The sequence below is a fragment of the Atractosteus spatula genome, chromosome 3, assembly GCF_055471065.1.
Source record: "Atractosteus spatula isolate fAtrSpa1 chromosome 3, fAtrSpa1.hap1, whole genome shotgun sequence".
Taxonomy (NCBI): Eukaryota; Metazoa; Chordata; class Actinopteri; order Semionotiformes; family Lepisosteidae; genus Atractosteus; species Atractosteus spatula.
This window is the reverse complement of record NC_142708.1, coordinates 68,903,874-68,930,641: the sequence shown is the minus strand read 5'-3', so window position 1 is coordinate 68,930,641 and position 26,768 is coordinate 68,903,874. Positions and strand designations below refer to the sequence as shown.

Genomic DNA, 26,768 nt, shown 5'->3' with positions numbered 1-26,768 from the left:
GGGGAATCTTTCTCATAATGTCTCGTGCATTGACAGGTGAGCATGCCCACACAACAAAATGAAAGGTTAAACACCTGGCGTCATGCAGACAGGAACTGCGATCTAAACCCTCTTGCCACAGCTTTATCTCAAAAGGTGGCTCAGCCACACATTCCTCACACACAAAACAGAGATGAAACGGCCCAGAAAAACTTTCAAATCACTGGAGTCCTGTCTCGTATCCGACTGCAGCTTGCAATATATAATACATACAAAGCAAGTTTCAAAGGACAATGTTGTTCATATAGCACACATACAAAAGGTTTTGTTAATAAAGTTGTTTTTTAATTTCCAGTCAAGTGACCAGTCAGAACAGTCTTATGCCAGCAGTTGCACTGATAAATTTGCAGGTAGGCGTTTACAAAACAGACCTTCATAAAAATGGTAATGCTCTTGTGATCACCCACTCAATAAGTGCTTGCCTTCACAAAACGTCTTTGATAAATAGTATTTAACGGTTTTCAAAAAATTTGAGAGACATTTTGACATTCCAAAACAATCCACTACAGAACATAAAATAAACACATCCTTGGCCACAGAATGACCCATTGTCAAAATCGTCGGCCCTAAAAAGAATTCTGGGTCTACATTTGATCACGAGACAGACATCCAATCAGACTGCAGAGGCATCACAGTGTCATATTTTACAAGCCTATTAAGTTCTTTTTTTTCCCACTTAAATGGACTTTTAACTAAACGGCAACATGCAAGCAATTAAATATTTTATCTGCAGATAGTTTAGAGGCATCATCTCTTGTGATACATTCAAATCCAAAAGCACATTTGATAGAAACAAGGTAAGGCAGGGTTCGGTTTCAACAGAATCCTAAAGAGAACTGCTTTCCTGGTTTTTGCACTGAACACTGACAGCTTCATGGATTCCCTTTAAAAGGCAGAGAAAACACACCAGAGCTGAGACCTTTTTGCATGGTGTGTGAACATGTTTGTGACTTACAGCTTGTCTGCTTAAAGAAGTGCAAACCCCAGAACAGTCATATATTCCTGAAATAGAAAAGTGAAAAGGAAAAAAGGACACAGATTCACTGGAAATGGAGAAGCAGGCAGCAGAAATTCCCTCACGTTAAGCTTCCCCTTAGTATCTCCCCTTGTGCCGTTTCTTAAAATGAAAGGTCGCTGCACAAAACAGCAAAACGGTTAAAGCCAATCACCTAATTAACCGTTTCAGCGCTGCAGACCAGGGCAGCTGCTGTTAGCAACAGAGATCAGAGGCTGCAAACGTTATTCCCCAAAGTCTTTGTAATGTGTCATTCTTAATGCGTTAATGCTCTGCTAATATGAAAAGTAATAACCAGGCAGGAAGAGAGATCTCAGCTAATGATTCACTGCTCGTCCATACTGTTCGTGCCTGATTGAGCTCTAGATGCTTGCTAGCTACACATCTATTTAGTCATTTATAACCCCCTTAACTCCAAGTATTGCAGTGATCAGAGGTTACAAAAACATAAATTGAATCATATTCAAAGGTGGAGGCATTGTAAACTTGAGGGTGTTTCTGAAACCTCCCCAAGAGATATCAGAAACCTCCAGCAGAAGATGAAAAATAAGAGACAAGACAGGAAACACATTTCAAGTGTGATATCTTCACCATGGCAGCTCTTCAAGTCCCTTATGAATCGTCTCTGCTTCACCCATAACCAGTGCTAAAAGGAGCAATAAAACTTAATGTGCAAACATACAGAGAAACCTGAAATAATCCTCCCCGCTTCTGGAGAAGCAAAGTTAAAGGTTATTTAGCTCAGAGCAAACTACAGACACAAGACTACGCCCACAACAGACACTTTCAAAAGCTTTCTTTTAGTTTGGTTCTTGTGCCAATGTATTCCACTCTTTTCCTTCTACAGATGCATTGCAGCCAAATTTGCAAAGCGCATCTTTACTTGCAATGCTTGCTTCCCTTTCTTGAACCGAGATGTCTGCTGTTGCCCGTCAGAACGCACCCCTCTGTGCTTTTACAAGGACGGTGGCTGGGAGGTCCGTTTTGAAAGCGTCCGCCGCTAGCGAGCTGACTGCGACTCCAGGGGGTTTGGATGAGCGCTGTGCCACTTGTGAGAAAGGGTCGTGGGGGGGGGGGGTGGGGGGATGGGGAGGAGGAGGGAGGGGGGTTGGAGAGGTCTCGGGATGTCTTAGAACCCCAGAGGGTGTGGGGAGACGGTGCCCCCGCTCTCCACCACCGCCGTGGAGATGGCGCGGAGGTTTTTGAAGATCTGCTTGGAGGAACTTGATCGCAGCACCTTGATGTCCAGCATGATCCTCTCATATGCCTGTAAAACAAGGCGTAAGGAGCTATTGCATCACCCTCCTAGTTAGAATTAGTGGATCACCACTTGCTATAATATCGGTATTACAGATTTTTACCAAAATCACCACTAACCTTTATTTGATTGCCTTCGGACAAGACTACTGTAAGATTTCACTTTGGCCGTATTTACTACCCCACACATCACCTTGTCACACTTTGCAGTGGTACCACTCCACCTAAACTAGGGATCACTTAGATTTTCGAAAGCTCCACGATAAGCACAGAGGAGACAGTACCTAGGCAAATAGCTGGTATGTCCTAATGTTCTGGGGCATTCTGGGAGAGCACACACATACGTGTTTCAAGGAAGAACAGCTTCTATCAGCCTACAGTGCTCCCTCGTGCCATGCACAGAAACAAGGGCAATGTGCCAACACTCACTGCTGTGGTAAGGAGGCGAGTGAGAGAGCAGACTCTTCGTCCTTTTCTGAAACAAAGACGAACATAGCATGTCCCCGGCTTACTACTGTTTAACCTGTAGCCTTGCCACATCAAGGTTTGGACTGCCTCTATCATATAAAACTGCAACAGCTGTAGCTGAGCTTCCTCAACGGACTAGCCCAGCGTGCAGAAGACGGGGCTGCAGGGGACAGATGACCACCCCCGTTCACTCCAGTCTTACCTCGAAGCACCAGGTCTCACACAGCACCTTCTCATGCTGGGCTGAGGGGTGACCTTGAGTCAGAGAGCGGGATGCCCTGCAAGAAACGATCACACAGCCGAACACATTACCAGTTGACCTAGCCATTACAGCCTGTCGACAGAGAACTAAAAACAACTGAAAGAAAGAGCATCCAACCCTCGAACAAGCAGAATTAACAGTGATAAAATCATCATCGGAGTCCATCTTACGGGAAAACAGAACCGGGAAAACAGGAGGGGAAAAAACCCAACCTCAGCAGCTAGAAATGAGCAGAGGGAAACAAACTTGTTCCGAGAAGGGGCACGTGGGGCGGGGGTCCTTGGTGACCGTACCTGGATAGAACGACCACCATGGCATACAGGTCAATGGCACTGTCCGCCACTCTCTTCAGCACAAACTGCTCGTCTGAAAGACAGGGAACATCAAGCGTCAGGGGAATGAGCACACAGGACACCTTGAGGCACGTGTGCAAGGTGAGTCTGCAAAAGGCGATAACAGCCCCCTCCCCCCAACAGTGTTCAAAACAAAGGTCAAGACCGGGGATCAGCCAAATAAGGAAAGACACCAGTCGAGAGAGCTGAGTTCTTCACTCCAGCTGGTTGGATCTTTATCAACACGCAAGGGCATCAGTTATGGATAAAATCAAGACCAGATTACAGCCCACCTCATTAATCTGGTGTCTAGTAAACCACCTGCCAAAGCAGCTGACTGACTGAAAAAGTACATCATCTCCAAAGTCACTATTGGACACCTGTTGCAAAAGGTACAATAGGCAACCCACTCCAAAGAGTCCCTAGGCCCAAGCCACACGCCCATCTATTCACACAGATTCTGTCCCATCTTTACTCAAAGTGCCGAGCTGCTGTCATCTGATTTAAGAAGGCCCAGAAAAGAAAGCTCAAGGTTATACAGGTGAAACTGCTGGGGAGTGCACAGGTGCAGATTGCAGTATCAACTGCAGTCACAACTGTCTGGGATTTACCACAGCTCTACCACAATCTCGCCCTTTTTCCACTCAAGGTTATTTTTCCACAGCAGAGCTTGGACTGACAGAAACGCAGAGGCTTACCCACGATCTTCTTGCCGTGTTTCAGCAGCAGGTCCTCTATTGTGCCCCCGAACTGCTCGATGGCCTTAACCAGCTAGGGAAGTGAAAAACAGCACAGTATTGGAACGCAGGACGGGACACAAACCGAATGCCGCTAGCCGGCGGGTGCTGGCTGAATCGGGGAATGCTACAGTCTGTATTGATGCCTAGAGGCACATAAGATCGGCTCATCCTGGGTTCTGTAGTGTTACGTGGAGAGAGAGCTGGATTGGAGGGCTCTGGTATGTCAGAGTTGTTTGACCCTCCCCACATCCAGGACGCGTGAAGCTCTTGTTTGGAAATGCATTACCCAACTGTGAAACCTCTTACAGACAGGTGAATTCATTCTGCAATCAATTGAGAGACTAACTGTACACAGGTGGACTGCAATCAAATAATTATGTGATCTCTGAAGACTACTGATTGCAGCAGGGCTTATTAATTTGTATCTTAGCTAAAGGGGTGAATACTTCTTTAATCAATGACTATGTTATTTATTTATAATTAAGAAAAAGTTTTTTTTATTTCACATTACAGAGCAGTTTGTGTTTATCAGTGGTAAGAATTCTTGGATACATCCATTTTGATTCCATGATGTAAGAAAACCGAATCTGAAAAATGCTGAAGGGGATAAAACCTTTTATAGTCACTGTAGCGTTGTGGTCTGGGGCTTCCTTGTTCAAGGACACAACAGCAGAATCTGCAGCCGGGACTCGAACACAACCATCTGGTTAGGAGCTTAGACCCCCAACTACTGCTTGTGCCCAATGAACAAAGACAAATCGTTCCACAACCAAGCAATGGACAGATCCTGTGGAAGTCCTGCATTTCTGTGGTAATGGTAGAATGCAGGGAATGTACCGTATAAGACCAAGTCATTTTTGTATTGCTGACAAGCCGGCATGTAACTTAACGACCGCTTCTGAAAGTATTACAGCAGGAAGCACGCAAATAATGCCAATCAGACATTTTTGACTGATTTCATTCTGCTTTTAAAGGACAGCTAGTGATGAGGTTTTCTGTGCCCCACTTAAATATAGGCATTAAAAACTATAAGATTAATGTTTATATTTGAGTTCTCTGGCACAAGTGCCCATGGCTTGCAAAGTGACTAAAAAAATTATTAAAAAGAAAAAGATTTCGACTTTACGTACACCCACCACTTGCCCTATTCTTTTACCCCCTCTCAACTGGTTTGTAAAAATGGGAAAAGTCACAGAAGGTCATTAACTGTCTAGTTTTGCCTTATTTCCTCTTTTCTGCCACTTGTTCTGGGCAACACGTGCCTGCATGCTGTCGAAGCATCTCAGAGATGGGACTAGCGGTTTCCTAGGTTGCCAGGGGAAACCTCCAGAGTCCAAGCACAGCCTTCCCTGTTTAACTGCCCATAATGAGCAGCTGCTGCCAACGGTTCCCTGCAGTCCTTTTTCATTTTCTGTCCAGGTATTAGGACTAGTAATTAGTATAATAATTTGTTTCAAGGAATAGGAGTAATAAACCATCTCTTCAGGAACTTTGTCCATTGCTGACAGACTCTTAAAGAGGCAGAAACAGGCTTCGATAAGTAACAGGAGCTACAGGGGTAACAGGAGGAACCGGACTGGCAGAAAACTAGGACTTACCAGATCACCGCTCTGGGAAAGCTCTGGATGAACCACTCCCTGCAGAGACAGCCCAGTGCCCAGGCCGGCTTTCCTACGGGCAGATGGGGAAAACAAATAAACGTGACAGGTGTATGGAAGAGAAAGCAAGGGAAGGAGAGGGCGCACAGACACTGGACCACCGGACAGCGGGGGGAAGAGGAAGTTACTGACCATAACAATCATGAAGACCACTTCATATAGTGTCTCCTAAAGCAGTACAGCCCAGAGCAGAGACTATGTCAAGAACACTTTCAAGACATGTAGCTCTGCATCTTAAAACTACCGTGGACAAGAGCATCCGAGAAGGAAATAAGTAATAGCAATTTTTTTGTCTTGAAGTTGCAGCAGTGATGCATATTGATACACTAGAAAAGGAAGAACTGAGAAGGAGTTTTAGAAAGGCCTCTCTGTGGTCTTGACTACAGAGTATCCCTGTGCATGTACTTTTCTAAAAAGGATGTACACTCCAAAATAGAATAAGCGGACGTCTTGCTAAAACAAAATTCCTACAGCTTCCATTGTGGCCTTGAATGTGATCTCCCTTACAGGACACTGATTTTCCACTAATACAGTGTGGAAACTGGGACTCTCCACCCTGATAAACAACACATGCAACTGATGCGCCAAATCCTGCGAGACACCGAGACTCTTCCTCCCTGCCTCATCCTTCACAAGCATCAGTATTGATGTCCAATTGTTTTGTGGTTGGTTAGGAAAAGAGCTGGAAAGTTATACGTCCCGGAGTGAGGCTGTGGAAGGACTCAAAAGCTTGCCGGCTGGATCCTGCAGAAGCGAATAAGATTGAAACTTGTTTTCTTGGCCAATCAGGAGTCCGGTGAAAACACGATTACAATCGGAGCACCAGAGAACCTTCCTGCCTTCGACAAGCAGATGGCAAGTTCGATAAAGAGGGAGGGGTGCGTCTTCAAAAATAAAGAGCACCGCACCCAGCAGAAATGTTTGTCAGCCTGGCTTCTTTGCTGCTTGATGTGGCTAGGCTCCGTCAAAGCTCAAATGCAAAGAGACAACCAATTCTGACAGTAAACACCAGCCGAGCACCTTAAATGATTGAATCATGACTCACAACGGCTTCCCTAAACAAAAAGACAATAACGAGCTACCAGTTCAGCATTGATAACTCCCATTGATCACAGCTTACACTCTCGCAGGAGTGACACTCTCGCAGGAATGTAACATGAAACATACCACACTATGCTCACTTCCCATCTCATGGCTGGGGATCTTACTTGATTGTCATTGGTAAACGGAGAGGATTTAAAAAGAATCCAATGCAGCCTGATGCTGCTCCCCCTCGCCACCTAGCTTTATTTCCCAGCAAATACATGGCTCTGCTTGGACGGCACGTGGACTGAGCAATGGTGCAGGAAAGGAACCATGCAGGTGTATAGATTGCTAGGGTCTTCAAATTCACAGGATGCCCTGTGCCCAGTTTAGAGAAGGCATGGGGTAAGTGTGTACGGGCTATGCCCACCTCTTGGCACGCTTGGTTATCTCTCCTGCCAGGAAGCTGGCATTCCCAAGGGGATTCTTCAGAGCCCGCTGGAGCCCCTTCAGCTGGTTTCCTGCGTTCTGGGGTGGAGGGTGGAGAAGAGAAAACATAACCAAATTTTGCACATCAAAAAAATTAACCATGCTCCCTGGAAATTCAGGTAAACATAAAACACCTTCACAAAATCTGGTGCAGTAAGAGATTCTCAGTGCACTGAGAAAACATTTAAACGACTAATGGGTTAGAATGTGCGTGGACTTGCAAAACGAAACCTGCCTCACACAGCAGGATTTAGTCTCAGGGGAAGCCAGACTTAATGATGGAATGCTCTAATTATCGCGTACACGGAAAAATCATTTTGTGGTTGCTTTTGCTCGCTCTCCCCCGGTCAGTCACACGTGCTCCACACCTGAAAGCCGTTGAGCGCCACGAAGAGCCGCAGGATGTCGTTGGTCCCCTCGAAGATGCGGAAGACGCGCAGGTCCCTCATCACCCTCTCCACCCCGGCGTCCTGCAGGAAACAACACAAGGGGTGGGGGGTGGTGTGGCACCCCGTCAGCCTCAGGCGCCTAGCACACCTCAAAAAAAACAAGCTGCGCGTCTCGGGACCCTGGTGTCTCCTTCCAACCCCCTCCTCCTCCCCCAAAAAAGGAACAAAATCCGTACATAACCGCCAAGCAGCAGGGTCTCCATCTGGGAGCTTGGGCTGCTGAGCCCATCCATTGGATCTAGAACTAAAGATGTGCAGCCCCAGTCAAAGAGCCCTCTGACGCTCCTTATGAAGGTGCTTATGTTTTATAATCACAATGTTCAAGGCTACCATTTTCCCAACTGTCTCAATGGACTCCTTTTTAGAAAGAAGTCACAACGTTTCAGCCATGGAGCTTTCTTCAGGTGTGAGGTGAGGCATGTTGTGCTTTCTTTGTTCTCTTTTCAGCATGGAATAAACCTATTACTTGTTCCTTTACAGCCTACGCATGCTGATGCAGCTACCCACCTGAACTTCTAGATTTTGTTAATCTTTGCTTAAGCAGGTATCGGGCACTCTCAGTTCTGGTCAGGCTGCCCGAGGCTGGCTCTGCCTTCATGTTCCGGGCATGCAGCCAGCTCACACTTAAGTTGCAGTTAATAATTTTCCATTATTCTAGCTGGATAGTAAGTAAATTATGTTAGTTAATTATTTACACAGTAAAAGCAAACTAGTGTAATAAGGGAAATAAATGTTTGAGCTCTCAGTCCCCCCTTGGAACACACTGACACATTTTCCAATCATGTTCATCAAAGATGTGGTAACCTTGGTGCATTAAGTTTTAATACATGAAATGACTAAGACATATCACAAATAACAAATATTACCAATTCCACCAATAAATATTGAGCCAGGGTACCACCCCATGAGCCGAACACTGATTTTAACTATGAGCTGATGCCGCAGTCATCACAATTATAATGTGGTACTTCTGTGATTCATCATAGATGTGCTGTGCTAAATCAGTGATGTGCTCCAAATTCTCAGGAATGCACATACAACACTAAACTCCAATTACTGCATACGTCCTCGAGACGAAGACTTCTTCAGAAATTTAGCTTGAATTACTTCCCACACAGGCACACCCTAAGCCCTGCACTGTGTTATACGTAGGTATCTTAGCTTTTGTGCCATTAGAAAGACCGATGAGTTAACATGAAGTCTTGAATTCTATAAGACATAGACTACCAAAGCAGATCAAATATAGATTATAATATAATCTCACATATATAAAATTTACATTGTGCACATGCATGCACCTAACCCACACACATCCTGCTGTATTTACTATTGCCTATGCACATTTCCTCTGAGTCGGAGCACTTCCACAGATGCTGGCCAATCAGAGCCAATTGTCAGGCTGATAGATGGGAGATCTAAAAAGGACACACCTTCCTCTCGGAGGTATTTTTAGCTTTGCAGAAAGATAAGCCAGCCCTGTGCCCTATTTTATAGCAGAACCCCGCCCCCACAGAGGCCTTTTCCATCGCCCCCGCTGCGAGTCGGAGAGAGAGACCGGCTCTCGAGATGACTGGGCTCTCTCCTCTTTCCACAGCGTGCCCCGCAGTTTCAGCTGGCCGCCTGCGGAGCCCGCTGGCATTAAGAGGGGGGGAGTACGCTGGACCCCCGAGAGCTGAGCAGCAGAGGGCACAGGTTGAGCCCAGAAGACATCCGGTTCCATTAGCTCATGTAGTGACATACAGTTATGATGTTGCTATTTAATAAACTGCACTTCATCAAATTCTATTAGTCACAAGGCCTTTTCTCCTTTAACAAGGTGCCTCTACTCCCTAATTAAGATTCCTCTCCTTTAACATGGCTCCTCCAGCTACTAATGAGACTACTTCTCCTTTAATGTGGCTCCCCAAGGACCCAATGAGACTTCTCTTCTTCTTGTTCTTCAACATGGCTCCTCCGTTCCCTAACGAGGCCTTCCGCACCTTTAACATGGACTCCCTCGAACCAGATGCCCCCACTCCCAAGCCCCAGCCCTCTTACCTTCATGAACCCCATGCCGCCCATGACCTGAATGCACTCGTCAGTCACGGTCCAGGCTGCTTCCTGTCAACACAGAAGCAAAGAACAAGAGGCCTGTAGCTTTCAAGCACAGCAGGGCTTTGGAGACGAAAACGACGAAGGCGGAAGGCGAGCGCGGCACAAGCAGGGACGGTCTGGGCAAGCTGAGCAAAGATGATCAAAGTCACAGGATTAAATCAAACCACCGGGATGAAGCCAGAGTTGGATTAGGGTTGAACAAATAGCCGAGGTCCTCATAAAACTCCCCATTTTGTACCTGATTGAAGTCTTACTTTGCTACCATGTTGGTTGCTTTAATAATCACGCTCTGCCATTCGCTCTCGATCTGTCCTCCTGAAACCCAAGTTTCTGACATGATGTACAATCACGCCACAAGCTTCCGGTCATTTTTCAAAAACTGCACAGATGCGAACGATGCAGCACATCTTACATCTGACACATGGATTTCACAAGGGCAGCACCCCTGTTCCCTTTTCATATTCCCCGTTTTCTAGCTGCGGGATTAAATGAATGGATATGTTGCTGTTGCCATATCACTTTAGCTCCCATTAGTCAAATTCCACACTTTCACGTTCAGAACAAACCAAGAGTCCTCTTTTCACAATGCAGATTCATGAATAAATGTTAAAAAAACTGTATAAGGATGACGGGTGTTTAAAGAAAAAACTAAATGGCAGGAAAATGGATGAGGAAAATAAGAATACAGACAGGAAAAAATCCTTTCCCTAACTGCAGTATTACAGCAGCTATCGATGACTGCAATATGACTCAGTCCTAGAATTCAGACTAATACGCATTTAATAACACCTCATCAGAAACAGCCAGTGCACCGCCCAATTACAACTACTGACTGAATCTGTATTATTTACGGGAAATACAGGTTAATTTAAGATGCGGCATGAGAACAAACAAGCTCTTCTTGCCAGGCAGAGACCGCAAACCTCTGTCAATCTCCGGCGCCTGCTACTGTCACCCAAGTGCTTCGGCGTCGCCTAAGCCGAGCACCGGCCCAAGCACAGGATGCGGCGCCTTCCTAGCTCATGGTACTTCCGCGCCATCAGAGCACGGGAGGTTTCAGCGAGCGATTCCCGAGATTAGCCGCAAAGACCCAACCATTTACCAGAAACAGCCAGGCTTCACTTCCGTGAGCTGACGCTAAAGGGACTGATGTTTTATGGCTGACAATAGAGTATAATACACACAATATTACAAACACAAACATAAGTACAAATGAATCCCATGAATGTCAAGGAGAATTCTCTGGATAAAAGAGGACTTGGGCTAGTCTTACCCATCTTAAATAGGTCATATCTGCAAAAGATCGGATATAGAACGTGGGAGGAGAACTCTTTAAACATTTTTCTAAATTCGTCACCACGCTCACACGAAAGCAGTCTTGAAGAGCTTGATTAACGTTTCAACACCTATTATATTCAAAGTGTTTTTGAAACAGCTCAGCCCGCCCGTACAGCAGGAGGACGAACCTACGCAGTGCTCACTGCGCCGCAGCCCTGTCGAAATCTCTCTTGCACTCTTACATAGGGATCAAGAGAGCAGCCTGCCCGTAGACGATGATGGCCCTGGCCACCCATCACCCAAGTCCTACACCCAGGTCCTAATGTAGCCCTTGCGCCTCCTGGGTTGTGAATTAATCAAGGACATTAATCAAGAGTGAGAAGAATAAATGTCACTGGTTCAATTCCATGTCTTCACTTAATATGGTTTTTGACTTATGTAAAGCTTGTGTATTGTCATGGAAATATAACTATCAAGGAAGCCACAAGAGAGAGTTCTCACCTGAGTAAGGTCTTTATTTCAATACTGCAATATTGGGAGCCCTGCTGCCACTTTACAAAGTGCAACCAGAGACTCAATTTGTTACAAGCAGTACAGGGTTTTTATAAGATGTTGCGCTGTAAGAGAAAGCTCAGCACTTTGTCCCTTCTAACACTTCCCCTTTCCTTAAGACAAAACTGATTACATCATAAAAATGAAAGAAGAAGCACCACTAGATTTGTTTTCAAAGCTTATCAGTTACTAATCTAATGACCCAGACAGCATATATTGTTTTGGTACATTGTCTTCTAAAGTATCCTTGGCAGCATGGCCTATTCTGTCCTTCTCAGAAAATAAGAAAGGTTACAAACAAGAGCAAAGGCGAATCGGCCCTTCTGCTCCAGGAGCTCATCCAGCCGTTTCTTGAAATGTCATGACTGGACAGCTTATTCCCTACTCAGGTCATGATTTGTTCTATGCATGTTTTAGCTCAAGAACACTTTGTCATAATGACTACTCTGTGTTCTGCAAAAAAAAACTACTCATAAATTAAACAGTTTGCAGAAATAAAACTAAATATTTATAGATTAAATAGCAGAAGTTATTTGAGGATGCAGCTCTCAACTGCACCCACTTTCACACTTGTATCCGTCATTTCAATACTGAATTATTAGCTTACAGTTAGTTTGTATTAAACTTGAATTTGCTCAAGGTTTATCTAGCCTGGAGTGTGTCTGTAATCCTAAACAAGGGACCTGATATCCAGCATCCATCACTTAACTTCATGTTGATTCATAACCCCACCATCTACTGATTAAGATCTTAAGCTATTAAGAAAAACAATTCAGTTGCAAACTCGTTATGAAAAGGACAGAAGGAACAAAAACCAAAACATTCAGGATTACCCAAGGACCAGGACTGGGAAAGGCAGCACTAAAAGAAAATAGTGCCCTCCACTAATGTGTATTGTAACTGTCTATGGGAAAGCATTCCTCAAGAATTGCCTAACTTAAATATTACTGAGAACACTTATAAACCTGGAAGCCATTTATAGTAACAGCCTCAATGACAGCAAATGGGAGGAAAACTCAGTCTTCTTGCACCAGTGCAAGTCTCTTTGGTATCTAGAAATATCCATGATCTCCAGGTTTTTCCAGCGCTCCAGGCTAGACTAGTTTGCTGCAGAGCCTGTGACCCATACTTACGGAAGCAAAGATCTTGCTGATGGCTGCTTCAATCTGGAAGTCAGACGCCCCCATGTCCATGTTCGCGCTGATCATGTACGCCATGGACTAGAGAGAGGGGGAAGAGGATAAGGAAGGGAGTGAATATTTCATTACACCGCTGTCTGGGGTTTAAGTAGCGCCAGTCATATAGTGTGGCCCCACAGTGCCTTAGCACAGAAAGTGCCAAGTGTGAACCATGCACAGGGGGCAGCAGGGAAGCCAACCCAGAACTGTGCTCCAAGCTGTGGCTGGTTTGATTCCCAAATTCCTTGCCTCTGCCCTAACTACTGTCCTGTGTGCCTACAGATCAGAGTGGCACCAAGTACAATAGGCATGTGCAGGTCCACAGACATGACATTCTGGTGTTTTTATACACACTTCCACCTGGCCCAGGAAGTGCAAAGCCCATTTTTGGGGTCTCCCTACCTCACTGACATACTGCAGCATGGCCATACGCGCCACTTTCTCCTGGATGACTCCGAAGTTGTGGATCTTGTTTCCAAACTGAGTCCTGTTGGCTGCATGGTCTACCTGAAATGCACACACCACAGTACATCAGTGACTGACACTGTTGCCCATCAACCATGGCAGTAAACTGTAAACCAGGTAATAGACATAACCCATAATATTCTGATTGTATTGGGGGGGGGGTTGCAGAGATAGACTGAGAACAGGAAACACATCTCTGCACAAAGAGTGGTGGGTGTGTTGTCTACCCACCTAGTTGAAGCCAATACTTTTAGATCCTTTAAGAAACAGGTGAGTAAAATCTAGTTCAGGTGGGAAGCTGCGTCATTGTAGGCTGCAATGGAACAAGTAATAGGTTTATTCCATGCTGAAAAGAGAAGAAGGGAAACGTTTCGGCTGTGGAGCCTTCTTCGGGGGTTAACACAACCGAAACGTTGTTTCCCTTCTTCCCTTCTTCTCTTTATTACTAATAGTAATAAACCTATTACTTGTTCCTATATAAAATTGATGCAATTTAAATGACACAATTTAAGGTAAACGTCTAGCACCCAAACCAGAACTGGGCCATTTTCTTGTGTTTATTTCGACAGATATATAAACCGTCTCCATCACGCGAGTGTGGCAGGAAGGCAGAACTGCGCCGAGCCGAAATATTTTTACATACCCATTTCCCACCGCCCCCCCCCAAACACATAACACTGGCCACAGGGGTGCTGTGTGCGTGCTATTTTGGTCACAGACATCTCTTCACAGGAAGAGCAAACAATAAGACTCTCGCCCACGCAGGTAGTATACATGTATGACCCCCGTTCAAGTCTTGTTTTGAAAACAAACGCTCCCAGCAGCAGCAGCGCCCACCGCTGTGAGATGAGGTGTCACAGGATATAAAAAGCCGCCTCTCGTGCTGATCAAGTGACAGGAAAGCCACTGCAGTTTGCTCCGTCTCCGATGAGGCGGGCGAGACAGAGCCCGCTCCAGCCAGGCCCCCCTCCCCCTTCAAGTGGCTCCTACAGTACCAGAAGGGCTCAGGAGGCTGGATCTTCACCTGCTGTCCCGTTAAAAAAAACACGGGCCCATGCCTTTATTTCCTCAAAACACAGACACTTTCAGAAGGTTTAATCAAAATGACAGCGTGGAATTTTATAACAATGAAACGGCACAAAATCAACCATTGTTGAAATCATTAGTAAAAAAAATGAGTCAGCATGGTGTTCCATAAATTTTTTTGTGATGATACAGACAAAATGAGAACTGGGGCAGGAGGAGCTGTACAGCGCTAGGTAGGAGATGGGATGCAGTGTGTATGTCCAGGTATAAAAGAGCCCAAAAACACACAGGCAAGTACAGACACACAAGGTCTAACTTAGCCACACAAATACAAGTCGCATAAGGTAAAACAGAGCCACAAAGACAAGTATAGATACAAACACAGCTAAGTACAGATACACTAGGTCAGACTCACAAGGCCACACACAAGTGTTACAGTGGAAAAAGACACAGTGTGCACTACATGCTGCCTGCAGACATGTCACCTCACAAGAAAGGGAGAGTGCGGCACAGCTATTTCTGGGAAATTCCCCCCCGCCCCCAGCCAGAAGGCAAGCAGCCTGCAGTGTGATCTCAGCCCTGCACCCACTCTACCAGGAAACAAAGAGCCAACTAGCTGCAAGACTGTCAGAAAAAAAAAATCCCACAACAATTCAAAAACGACTCCGTTGGCTTTCGTTTCCGACGTCTTTCGTTGTTCCGATGCTGACCTTTGACCTTTAAGCAGTGAGGTCTTAAAACAATCGGCAATTTCTCATTTGGATGGGCAATACGATAAAAAAAAAATGTTGGTAAGTGGTGCTACCCATATGGACAACTACTTGCATACAGTTTTGCACAGACTTACTGTGGTTAGAATGAGCAATTTCTACTGGGTAGAGAAGACAAAAGCATCCCATAGGGAGGTCAAATGTCATAGGAGTCCACGTCAGTTCAGATCAGCTTTAGCAACGCCGAGTCTCCAGATATTGTGCTCACCTGCTTTCCCGAGAGAAATAAGAGCCACCTGCACAGAAAGAAGGCAGGAAGCAGGAAATCGCAGAAGACAAGGGGTTCGAGAAACCTTACCGCCTTGGCAATGACGCCCTTCATGGTGCCGGAGAGCGCAGCCGCCATGCCGAACCGGCCGTTGTTCAGGATGTTCATGGCCACCTTGAAACCGCTGCCCACCTCGCCCAACACGTTCTCCGCTGGCACCCGCACCGCGTCGAAGTGGACCTCCGCTGTGTTGGATGCTTTGATCCCCATCTTCTCCTCCGGCGGGCCGCTGGGGGCAGGGAGAGGGAGAGAGAGGGACAGAAGCCAGGCTCAGTGGTGCTTTGCTCCAGCAGGTCCTCCATTTACATTTTACAGATTGCCAGCAGGCTTTCCAGCTTGCACTGGAATCACCACTAGAATAATTGGGAAAAAAAAACCCAAAACATCCAAAGGTCACAGAATTAGTTTAATTCTGTTCTGACGTCAATGGCATTTAATCTTGTATAAGAAGGAACTGTTTTCAAACCACAGGAATGCTTTTTTGTTGAGAAAGTGAGTTTTGTCACAGGGCTCCCAAAGTCACATAACACCTTAATGGAACATGAGTGACTGTTCACAATATACATTTCCTACCGCTAGTGGACCTACCGTCACTGCTTTGAGAAAGCTTCATCTCCCCTCTACCTGGGGTTTTTCCAATTCTGATCCTGGAGAACTGCAGGTCTGCGGTTTTCAAAGGTCACTTCCAGCATTGGAATCAGTCCAACTGAAGCAATAACTAGCCGATTCAGCTCATTAAGAACTCAAAAACATGCGGACAGACTGGCCATCTAAGACCAGAACTGGACACCCCTGCCTCAACTGGTCGATTGATGGAAGGAAAGACAGAAATTACTCCAACACTCACACCTTTTAAGATTAGCCACTCCTGTAAGTTACTGATCAATTAAGAACTGAACTTATTCAGTTAAAGGAATTGTAGGATAAGATCACTTTTATTGGCCATGTACAATTTTCTTGTATTAGGAATTTGTCTTTCCGCATACCCAACTTGCTGTCCATGAGCAAGTTGTAATCCTTATGGGCCAGAGTCTTCACACACTCAATCACTTAGATCACTGAAAAAAATCAGCTATTAAACTGACTGCAGTTAAGCTATCCTCAATCTTTAGAAATCAATGATTTAACAGCGGGCTGTAACACTGGCTGCACAGGGGCTCTCTGGAAAACAACGGGAGACCCCTGATCTACACACTCACCGTGCTGCTTGTAGCACGCAAGTAAAAAAAACACGTTGTGTGTGCTTTAAGCTAAACCAAGGAGCCAAAGTGCAAGAGGGAAGAGTTATTGGAAAAAATTAAAATCCCGCCTCCTCACAGCCGTCTCCCTCCTGACTGGGTGTCACTACAGGAAGGAGAAGGCTAACAGTCACACTCCCGCCCCCCTCGTGACAAAAAAAAGCCATCTTGAACCCTCCAAGCACTGACAAAGCAAGCAGAGGGACCTGCAACTAACAGGACAAACATCTGCACCCTATTACTGGAACTTGGAGGGGGGGGGGGGTGCAAGAGAGAGTGAAGCTGTATTCAAATGTGCTGAACGGGGAGACAGAACGTGATTCTGGAAACTCAAACCGAGAGAAGTTAGGCCAGCTCTAAGCAATCTGTTGCAAGGGAGAAGGGTACAATATGTCATCCCTGTGGCCGGTGGTGAAGTCAGCTCCTTTCACCTCTGGGACAGCGCAGCAGAATGGCTGTTTGCAGAGTCATTTCTTGGGCACGTGACCGTTTAAATAGGTGTAAGAAGAATAACAAATGAAAGAGAAAATGATGTTGCAGAACAACAAACACAAAAACAAAACAAAAACACTGCTTGCGTGATGGAGCAAAACAACTCACCCAGGGCCCCCCACACCCTGAAACACAAAAAGGGGCCCCCACATAACGACACATGTGGCCCCCCGGCCCCCCACGGGGTCGACACTCACTGGGTCACACCGCCGAAAGCCTTCTCCACGATGAAGGCCGTGATCTTGTCCTTCGTCTCGCCTGTGCTCTCGTCCTTGACCGGGGTCTTGGCGAACACGGTGAAGATCTCCGCCAGTCCGCCATTACTGAGAGCAGAGGGAGAGTAGATTAAAGAGAAAAGAAGAAAGGAGTAGGGTGGGAGAGGGGAGGGGTGAAGGGCAGAAGGATAGAAAGAGCACGAGAAGAAGAGAAGGGGGCAGAAGAACAGATTGAGAGAAGGTAGAGGAGAGAGACAAAGCCAGGAGGAATAATCGACAGGGGGAAAGGGGCGAGAGAGTGAACCAGACATGTCATTGCTGGAGAGCTCTGCTAAAGTCTTTATCACTTTAATCATCATGAGTCTTTCAATATTTCTGCCAGGGTTTAACCACAATTGTCTGCCTTCTGTGTCATTTATTCATCTTTGAGGATTGTCTAGATAAGTTTTTTTTTTTATTAAGGACAAAACAACTTCCCCCACATGATCAAAACATGATGCTATAACTGACACAGCACAATGCGCAGAGATCAAGAACAAGACAAAATGTTTCAAAATATGTCCAGTACCCTTTGAAAACTGCACCACCTATCGGCCAGAAGACGAACTCCAACACTCAAGTATCAGCCACAAATTAGGTTCGACATCGCCCATATTTTTCCAAAACAGCGGGGAAAATACATTCCATCACCTTTTAGAAATCTCCAAAGTGTGTAAGCATTTCTGGGTAGCAAAAATGCTAAATCCAAGCCTCTTGGTACAGTACATGGCTGCAGATAGCGGCACCCCATGCCCACATACCTGATCCAGATCTTCCCTCCAGTCAGAGTGTAGTATTTCCCACAGGCGCTGCGCACGGCGGTGGTCTTGATGGACGCCGCGTCGGAGCCGCTGGCCGCCTCGGTCAGGCAGAAGGCCGCGATGGTCTCCCCTGCGGAGCCGGGAGCGGGAAGGGGGCAGATCCACAGTGACCGACGTTACGAGTCAAACCACGAATGCACACCTCGCATTTTTCCTGGACAAAGCCCCGCTGTGCCACAGCGGGTAAGGATGTTCCTTTCATTCCCTTACCATTTCAAAAGCTTTCAAGGAGATCCTTTTAATACCTTAATTTTCAAAAATTAAAATTCAAAAATGCCAAGCTCCCCTTTCAAAAACCAATGTTACATTATCTCAATTTTTAAATCCTGATATCACTATGATCATTACCACTGCTTATGTTCTCCTGCTCTTGTGCAAATTGACTTAGATTATGCCAAAACATCTGGCAATAGTGCTAACTTTATAGTACAATTAAGTTTATAAATCAATTAAGTTTATTAACCATGCATGACCTCAATATATTTTTTTTGTGAACTACTGTTAACATGTGGCTCTCAGGGAGACAACCTTTCCACCTTGATTCTGCAGTCTAATGTCATTTCTCACTGAAAATCTTCCCCCTCCTCCATTTTGAAGGCCAAGTACAAGCCTTTTCTACTGGTGGCACCAGTAGCATTTAATCATAAAGGCTTAAAAGCAAAACAGTGCCTACTGCACTACAGCAACTTCAAACTAAAAGAGAGTCCACTGATTCAGGTACAAGTCTTGTTACAAGGGGGTTCCTAGTTCAAGCCTCCCAGCTATACCACGCTCAGTGTCCATCCCCCATGAGCGAGATACTGAACCCACTAGAGCTGCATCTCTTTAGATGAGATGTGAAAATGGAGGAGAAATCCAAAATCACCAAATCAGGCAAAAATCTGATGGGCAAATTCAGTCTGAATACCAACTGCATTTTGTGTTGTGAGTGTACATTCAACCTTAAAACACAGGCTGTGAGCTTGGCAGAACCCACAGCTCATTGCTGCCCACCTGTGGCAAGCTTGGGGAGGTACTTCTCCTTCTGCTCCTTGGTGCCGAACAGCAGGATGCCCTTGAAGCCGATGGACTGGTGAGCGCCCAGAGTGATGCCCACGCCCAGGTCATGCATGCCCACAATCTCCACCAGCCGGGCATACTGTGTCAAGGAGAAAGACGGGGGGAGAAAGGGTTTTATTTTTGATGTGGCGAACCTTACGCAACACTTCACAGTTAAAAGGATCATTCTTATTTAAACATCAATATTCAAGCTGTACAGTCCATCACAAGGGAAGCAGTGCAGAAATGTCCACTCCTCCTGGCCAGCCACAAACACACTGCCAAGAGCAAAATTGCTTTCAGCACACGTGCACTTGGTTCAGACTGAAACAGCTCATCCACTAGAAAGGAAGGCCAGGAAGTCTCATCCTTGCACTTGAAGGCTGAAGCCACAGGATGGTCAGACTGAGAGAAATATGTAGACGGGGCCCATCATAAGAAAAAGGCAACAAACGAGGGGGCCATTCAGCCTGTTTTGCTGTTGTGAAGTAGCTCATTGATCCAAGGATCTCTTCCAGCCATTTTTTTTAAAGAAACCTTGATATCTGCTTCAATAACTGAGTTAGGCAGCTTGTTCCAGACTCCTGCAACTCTTTGAGTAAAGCCGTTTCTTGAATTAAGTCAGGGTGTCTGCTTCAACATCATTGCTGGATAACTCGTTCCCCAGTGATAGATATGGAAGTCTTCTATTTCTACTCTTCAAGCACAACCACTCATCACCTGTCACAGGAGTCTACAGATTTGACCATGGAGTCCCTAATATCCTGACCAGAAAGCATACCTCTTTACCAAGGCTCTCAATGTGAAAATGATCTGGCACCTCCTCCTGTTCCAACATACTGCCACCCTGATGCTATAACCCTGAAATCATTCCACAGTTCTCAACATCCTACTCCCTCTTTCACTGTTGCTGTACCAGGAAGAGCACCCTATTCCTCCTCTCACTACCGTAGTGCCTCAGCGACGGGGACAGCGCCCTTCCATTCTCACTACCGTAGTGCCTCAGCGACGGGGACAGCGCCCTTCCATTCTCACTACCGTAGTGCCTCGGCGGCGGGGACAGCGCCCTTCCATTCTCACTACCGTAGTGCCTCGGCGGCGGGGACAGCGCCCTTCCATTCTCACTACCGTAGTGCCTCAGCGGCGGGGACAGCGCCCTTCCATTCTCACTACCGTAGTGCCTCAGCGGCGGGGACAGCGCCCTTCCATTCTCACTACTGTAGTGCCTCAGCGGCAGGGACAGCGCCCATCCCCTCGCTGTCACTGCAGCTGTTCCACAGCACTAGCTAGGAAACTGAGCCCTTGTCTAAGCCGTCTTGCACTGCGGCACAAGGGACTGGGTCGTGTCTCATTCACCTGTGTGTTGGTGAGGCCCATACCACCCAAGTCAGTGGGCACTTGCAGGCCAAAGGCCCCCAGCTCCTTCAGCCCCTCCATGGTGCTGTCCTCCACTTTCTCCAGCACGTCGTTCTTCACAGGGTTGTTCACCTCCTGAACAAGAGAAAGAGAGTGAACCTGTAGCTGAGGGAACAAGCGAACAGGGGGCAGGGACTTTGATTGGCGCTAACCAAACTTTCAAATGGAAACAGAATCCGACATTCAACACACAAAAGTGTGAAATACCGCCCCTCACCATTCACTTATTTATGACCCTTTTCAGTAATCCCGCATCTCTCACAGTCAGAACAAGACTAATGCTCCCTGAGGTAGAACTGTTCATCTCCCAGCTGGAGAAAATCTGGGAAAAGCCCAGATTTCATTTCACAGGCAAGAAATGCGAGACATGACAGCCAAATGTGAGCTGAATGATACATGAGACAGGCCACATGTAATAAGATAATACCTTGTTGTCGGATATAGCCTCCTGTTGCATCCACATGGGACAAGCATGCGCATGGAGCATCAGATCCTATTGCACAGTCCTGGAGCACTCACCTCGAAGAATTTGGACACGGGTCCCACCAGCTCCCGGAGAAACTGTGTCTGCTCCTCGTTCATCACTGGAACACAAGAGACTGTCAGTCAGCCAGGCTCAGCGGGACGCGCCAGTGATTGGCATCTGTCCCCCGACGGGGAGGAAAGCACCACAGACAGATCCCTTGACTCACCCTGGCACACAGCTGCCTATTGCCAAAAGGCACCGACCGCATGGCATGGATTCAGTCCCTGGCGCTGCTGGGCATGCTTCCAATTGCCTCAAGCCACCCAAAACAACGCAGAACTACTATGGCAAAAACATATCCCTTGGCTCTGGCACCGGAAGGTTAGACATTAAGTGAGGCTGGGAAATCTGTGCACATGCCTCCGGTTCCATGAGTGAAGGGGGTCCGAGGCACCCTTGATGTTGGCATCAACGCAGATGGCTGAGGTAGCACTTGCAGTCTCCAGAAACCCCTGAACGGAGGGTGGTGTGTCACCAGTGGCCCCCGGGACACATCCCGCGCCGAACCTCAGGCGACCCTCAAAGTGACCACTCCTCAAACGTGTCAGAATGTGAACCACACTGCTGATCTATGCCCTGATGGTTTACCACCTTATAAGAAGCCCAATGTACATGTAAACATGAAAAAAAAAGTTCTCTCTCTCTACAATTAAAATCTTTGAATAAAAAAAAAACTTCTCCCACAGTCTCTATAGCAGGGCCACTCCCTCCCAGCTCAGGCCAGGCCAGAGATGCTCACCAGATGGAAAGGGAAACACCTGAGCAGTGTTGATCTGTCCTTGAAACATGTTCACGGCAAATGACCTGGACTCCTGCGGGCAGAAAGGAGAAAGAGTCAGAGCCCCTGTCTCCAGAAGCATCAGAGGCACCTTCCTCTCTGCCACAATGAGTGGAGGAACTTCTCTTAACACCTCACTGATTGAATTCCGCTGGATTTCCTCCGGGCTCCCACCCTGCCCATGCTTTGTGTAGAACGCTACTACACACTGAACTATTTAGGCATAATGCTGCAGAAGCAGAGAGCACTGCAAAGCTTGTGTCCCTTTTTTTTTACATAAAATCAATCTTCACAGTTATTTAATTCTGATACGCATAAGCCTGCACTTCAACATAAAAGGCCCTAGGAACCACAGTCATTCCAGCTTCCTGGAGAGTAAGCAGATGTTGATTAGGTGTGAGGGGACTGAGAATACGAGGCATTGACCCTTAAAGCAATGCCAGGACCCATCAGACAGCTGGGTGAACTTGATAGTTCCAGGCAGGGTAAGGTACCAAACTTGAACCCACAGATTACCAGTTGGGAACCCAGAATTCTACCCACTGCTCTGCACTGAACTTGTGAACCAACACGCCTGCTGGTTTTTATTCTAGCCCAAGTTGAACAAAGTGGCAATATTAAAAAAGCATCCTTGGACTCAATAACATGTCTAACGCAGCAACATATTATTCATCTTGCACAGAAAATCTCAGATGACCCCTCTAATCCACTCTTTTAACAATTTACTCTCCTACTCTCTAGGAGGCCCTGTATGAAGACTAAGCAAGCATTTACTTCATTTATACCTAAAAGCTTTCAATTGTTAAATAAGGAAGATTGTTTACAGGTAGGGACCTTAATTTTTATTGTGATTAAGACATTATATAAGCTAATTTAATCTTAAAGCACAGGATTGAGTTCTGATTGAACAATGTCGTTTTATGTTGTTTTGCATTATGGTATTGGTATGTTACTGAACAACAATCAGGAAGTGTGTAGGCTTCCAGGATCAGCATAGGAACCCTATCCTAACAGACTCCCAGTAAAAGCATTTTCATCAACTTCTCCAATGTCTCTAATAAATGCTCGCTTTCCTCCCCCAAAAGCAGAGGTGCCTGCCTGCCAAGAGGAGGCTTTAAATGACTGTTTTACTGCAAACATAGAATTGCTGTGCACAGCAGAGAGTCTGACAGCAGAAGCACAGCAAGTCAATTCAACATCAAGGGACAGAAGCAGGAAGCAGGCCACATTCCCGTTTCGGACCCGGCGCCAAAGAGCATCTCACCGAGGAGACAGCCGCCTTCTCCACCTTAGTTCTGGTGGCGCTGTCAGTACTGGCAGCCGGCTTCTCCAACACAGCCTGCAGAAGACAACAGAGAAGAGCTGGGATGTGGAGAGAGTTCGGGAATGGGGTGGGGGGGGTGTCTGTCTCCCCCCAGAATGGAGGACTCTGCAGAACCCATTTCCATCACATAGTGTGGGGAAGCAGCAAAAAAAGCAAAGGAGGTGTTAGGATTTGTAGGTAAAACTGTAGTTCAAGTTTGAGAACTTGCTTGGATGGGTTCAACATAAATGTGTCAGATATAAATGGGATGTACCTTGACAACTTCGCAGACTGAAGGAGCTGAACTTCGTTAGTCACGAACAGAAAACATTTACGACTGTTCACCTGATCCAAGGATTCAAATTCCTCAAACTTCACTGACACAGTCAAACCAGCAGGTTTCCTCAGCATGAACAGTGAAACACAGGCCAGAAGACACAAGTGGAAAGTAAGGAGAAGTGCATTTACAACCGAGGACAGGAGGCAAAAGTTTGGGCACCCCTGGCCAAATTACGTTTTGTTGATTTTCTAAGTGAAAAGAAGTTAACACAACCTCTGCAGTGGAAAAAAAACTTATATTTTCACATATTTCTGCAAATTTTAATGCACAATTACTATTTATGTGTTGAATTTAACAGATTGGGGAAAAAAAACAGTAAATGTGCCATGTGCAAAAGTGTGGTACCCTGTCAGTCAGTACTTAGTAACACCCCCTTTGGCAGAAATCACAGCCTCCAAACGTTTCTTGCATGCCAGCTAGCAGTCTTTCTATTCTTGCTTTAGGAATTTTTTCCTCACCCAAAAGTTTGGTGCGCAAACTTTTGCGCACAACTCTAAACTCACCTCTAAAGGTACCCTTCCTGTGTGCCGAGCCACAACACAGGTGCCCCAGTCACACTTATTCTGAGCATGATGCATTCAGTGATTATTCTAAGCTGCAACCTTAAGCCTAGTTTCCAGGTTGGAGCACATGACATCACCATGAACTTTCCCCTAGATACAACTGTAGGAGGCCAGACCGCATAGTTTCAATCCTCGGTCCTTCACAATACTTAGACCTCAGCCTCGGGCCTCAACAGAGCAGGGCTATTACATACCAGCATGAAGATCTTCTCAGCTTGGAACTGATAACTGATAACCAATAAGCTATTCTAGCAGACTTAAGAAAGTGAGATATGAAAACAAACAAGAAGAGGCAGTTTCAGCCCATCTAGATCGTATGGTTATTACTGGCTAACCACGCTGAGAATTCAGTTCTTTGAGAATCACAAGGAATTGGCTTTATCAACACAGCCAGGTAGCCTGCTCCAGACTCCCACCACACTTTGTGTAAAGACACGCTATGCCTACCCCACTCTAAAGTGTTGGTTTATGCTTTAGACAGAATGGCATGCAGGTGCTCAGACAGGAATCCGATATCAATACCCGCTGCTTCTTCGATTCCAATCACACAGGCACCACTGTAAACTACAGGGCCATCATGCAGAGCACCTGAAGTCTTTTACACCTACAGCAAGTCTTGGACTTGTCTGAAGCAAAGGAAGGGAATCTGGTTACTGCTGGAGCAAAGAGCAAAGAGACCTGTAGGAGGACTGAGGTCAGTCTTTACCTCTGCAGACTGGCTAGCATAGAGGCGGCCATGCTGGACCAGGCAGGACAGAACGGGGCGCTGAAAGCTGTGGAGAGGAAAATAACAGATGAGAGATTTGACAGCCATACTGGCGCTGCTGGGAGAAAGACAGAAAGAGACCCCCAGCACTGCGGAGTGACAGACAGGCAGGCACACTGGCTCTGCACAGCGAGACGAGAGAAAAAAAGTCAATTTCCTCTGTTTTAACCTCTGCTTAAGGACACCAGTCAGACTTAACTGGACGGAAGGTACGTCAGACACGACTAATGCGCAGTGTTTGCTACCACATTTATCACCCTGACAGTCGCTGAACTGCGTTACTAAATGTAATGTTTTAAATATTCTAAACATCCCTACGAGGAAATCTTAAGCAAAGTAACATTCACAGACGAATGAGAAAGCACATGCATCACAAGAATGGGTTTTAATAAGGATGGGATCAGCGCGGGAAACACTGTCCCCAGAGAAAGTACAGGAAAACCAGAAACCGTCGCCGGACGAACTGAAACGTGACTTGTAGACAGAACTGAGCCTGTACGCTCACCCGGTACTCGCCGAGCTCCGGAGCAGGACTGTGCTGCACAGAGCCGGGGTCAGTGTGACTTTCCGAAGCAGCATGACTGAGTGGATCCGGTGAAAACGTCCGGTCTCGAGGAAACGGTTAGCAAACTTCTGTTAAAAGCAAACAAAAGGGAGGTTTGTCGCAAACTGTTTCAATCTTGTTCTTCAGCTGAAAGGTCTTCAACAGCGCGACGAAGATAACTCTCCCCAGTGCCAGGACACGTAGCCACCTTTTATCTTGTCAGCCCGGCGATTGTGTAACGTATTTATTTTTCTTCCCTGAACGGACCTTCCTTCTTGTCTATACTCCAAGGCACCGCCCATTACCCCCCTTCCAGAGGGCAACCGGTTATGACGCAATTACTTACGCCTCATGGGAGCTGTAGTTTTTTTTTCTTGTTACGAAACGTTTGTCGAAAAAGTCACTACCCTGCTCCATTATTTTGTTGACGCCGAATCCGGACAAAACGGCTCACGAACAATAACACTTATCAACCAGGAAGACGTCTCACTTATACTGCCAAAATATTTTTCGTTTGACTTCACTAGCCTGCCTGCTTTAAAGGTCAACAGTTTTCACAAACCTCCCACATGCTGAACCTTAGTACTGCTAATGAATAGGTAATTAACAGCAAAACCTCTTCCCATAGCGAAATACTGGGCTAATGAGATAAGGTTGCAAAATTAAAACTACATTGAACACTCGGAATAAACGCTTATGTTGTTTGAAATCCCGAGTTACTCATGCGTGAAAAAGAAGGGTCTTTAAGTTTAATGGCACCGAAGCACTTCAAAGAATAACGTTTTTCTCACCAGCGGCCTAACTGCCAGTTTCTAAATTTTCGGTCACTGAGGAAAAAAATGATGAAAAACTAGCAAACGCGACGTGTAGAAGACACCTGAAGAAGGCTCCACGGCCGAAACGTTGTGTTCTCTTCTTTTTTTTTTCAGCAGGGAATAAACCTATTACTTGTTCTTTTGCAGCCTACGCATGCTGACGCAGCTACCCACCTGAACCATTTAAAATCTACAGATGCACTGGATCCCCAGGACCAGGACTGGTCAGCCGTTATTCCTGGAGAGGTCCGGTCTGTTAAGTGACACACGTCAGTTTCTAAAGACCGAGAACAACTGCACACTAGTGATACATTAATCAAGCAATAATAATAAAATAATAATAATAATAATAATAATATGTACTGGAATATTCTATAATAATTATATATATTCTTCAGAAAACGATTTCATGGCGATAGTTATACGCAATAGATAACGTACTACTGTCCTACGACAGCTTTTTACAACCTCGATGCGCCGAAAATTCAGTTACTTTGGCGCTGTCTCGTGG

General features: G+C 46.1%; 1 protein-coding gene across 1 annotated transcript; it reads right to left on the bottom strand.

Annotated features, from left to right (window-relative positions):
- Positions 1–302: 302 nt before the first annotated feature.
- On the bottom strand, positions 303–25,725 carry acadvl (acyl-CoA dehydrogenase very long chain). Its single transcript, XM_088910645.1, has 20 exons — positions 25,404–25,725; positions 24,839–24,905; positions 23,191–23,265; positions 21,888–21,960; positions 21,142–21,206; positions 20,563–20,697; positions 19,162–19,306; positions 18,109–18,238; positions 17,291–17,416; positions 15,394–15,592; positions 13,237–13,341; positions 12,790–12,876; positions 9,770–9,832; positions 7,652–7,753; positions 7,225–7,322; positions 5,712–5,784; positions 4,072–4,144; positions 3,335–3,407; positions 2,982–3,057; positions 303–2,321 (listed from the first exon to the last, which is right to left on the bottom strand). Exons 1-20 carry the CDS (start codon positions 25,475–25,477, stop codon positions 2,184–2,186), a joined length of 1,977 nt encoding a protein of 658 aa, XP_088766771.1. The 5' UTR covers positions 25,478–25,725; the 3' UTR covers positions 303–2,183.
- Positions 25,726–26,768: the final 1,043 nt, after the last annotated feature.

Bases quoted from the DNA above. Each gene is read 5' to 3' on its own strand.
- acadvl (XM_088910645.1), bottom strand. From the start codon at position 25,477: ATGCTGCTTCGGAAAGTCACACTGACCCCGGCTCTGTGCAGCACAGTC. The intron at 15,593-17,290 runs GTGAGTGTCGAC...CCCTGCCCCCAG, and splicing joins GCTTTCGGCGGTGTGACCCA to CGGCCCGCCGGAGGAGAAGA. The intron at 12,877-13,236 runs GTAGGGAGACCC...CCCTCTCTCTAG, and splicing joins TGCTGCAGTATGTCAGTGAG to TCCATGGCGTACATGATCAG.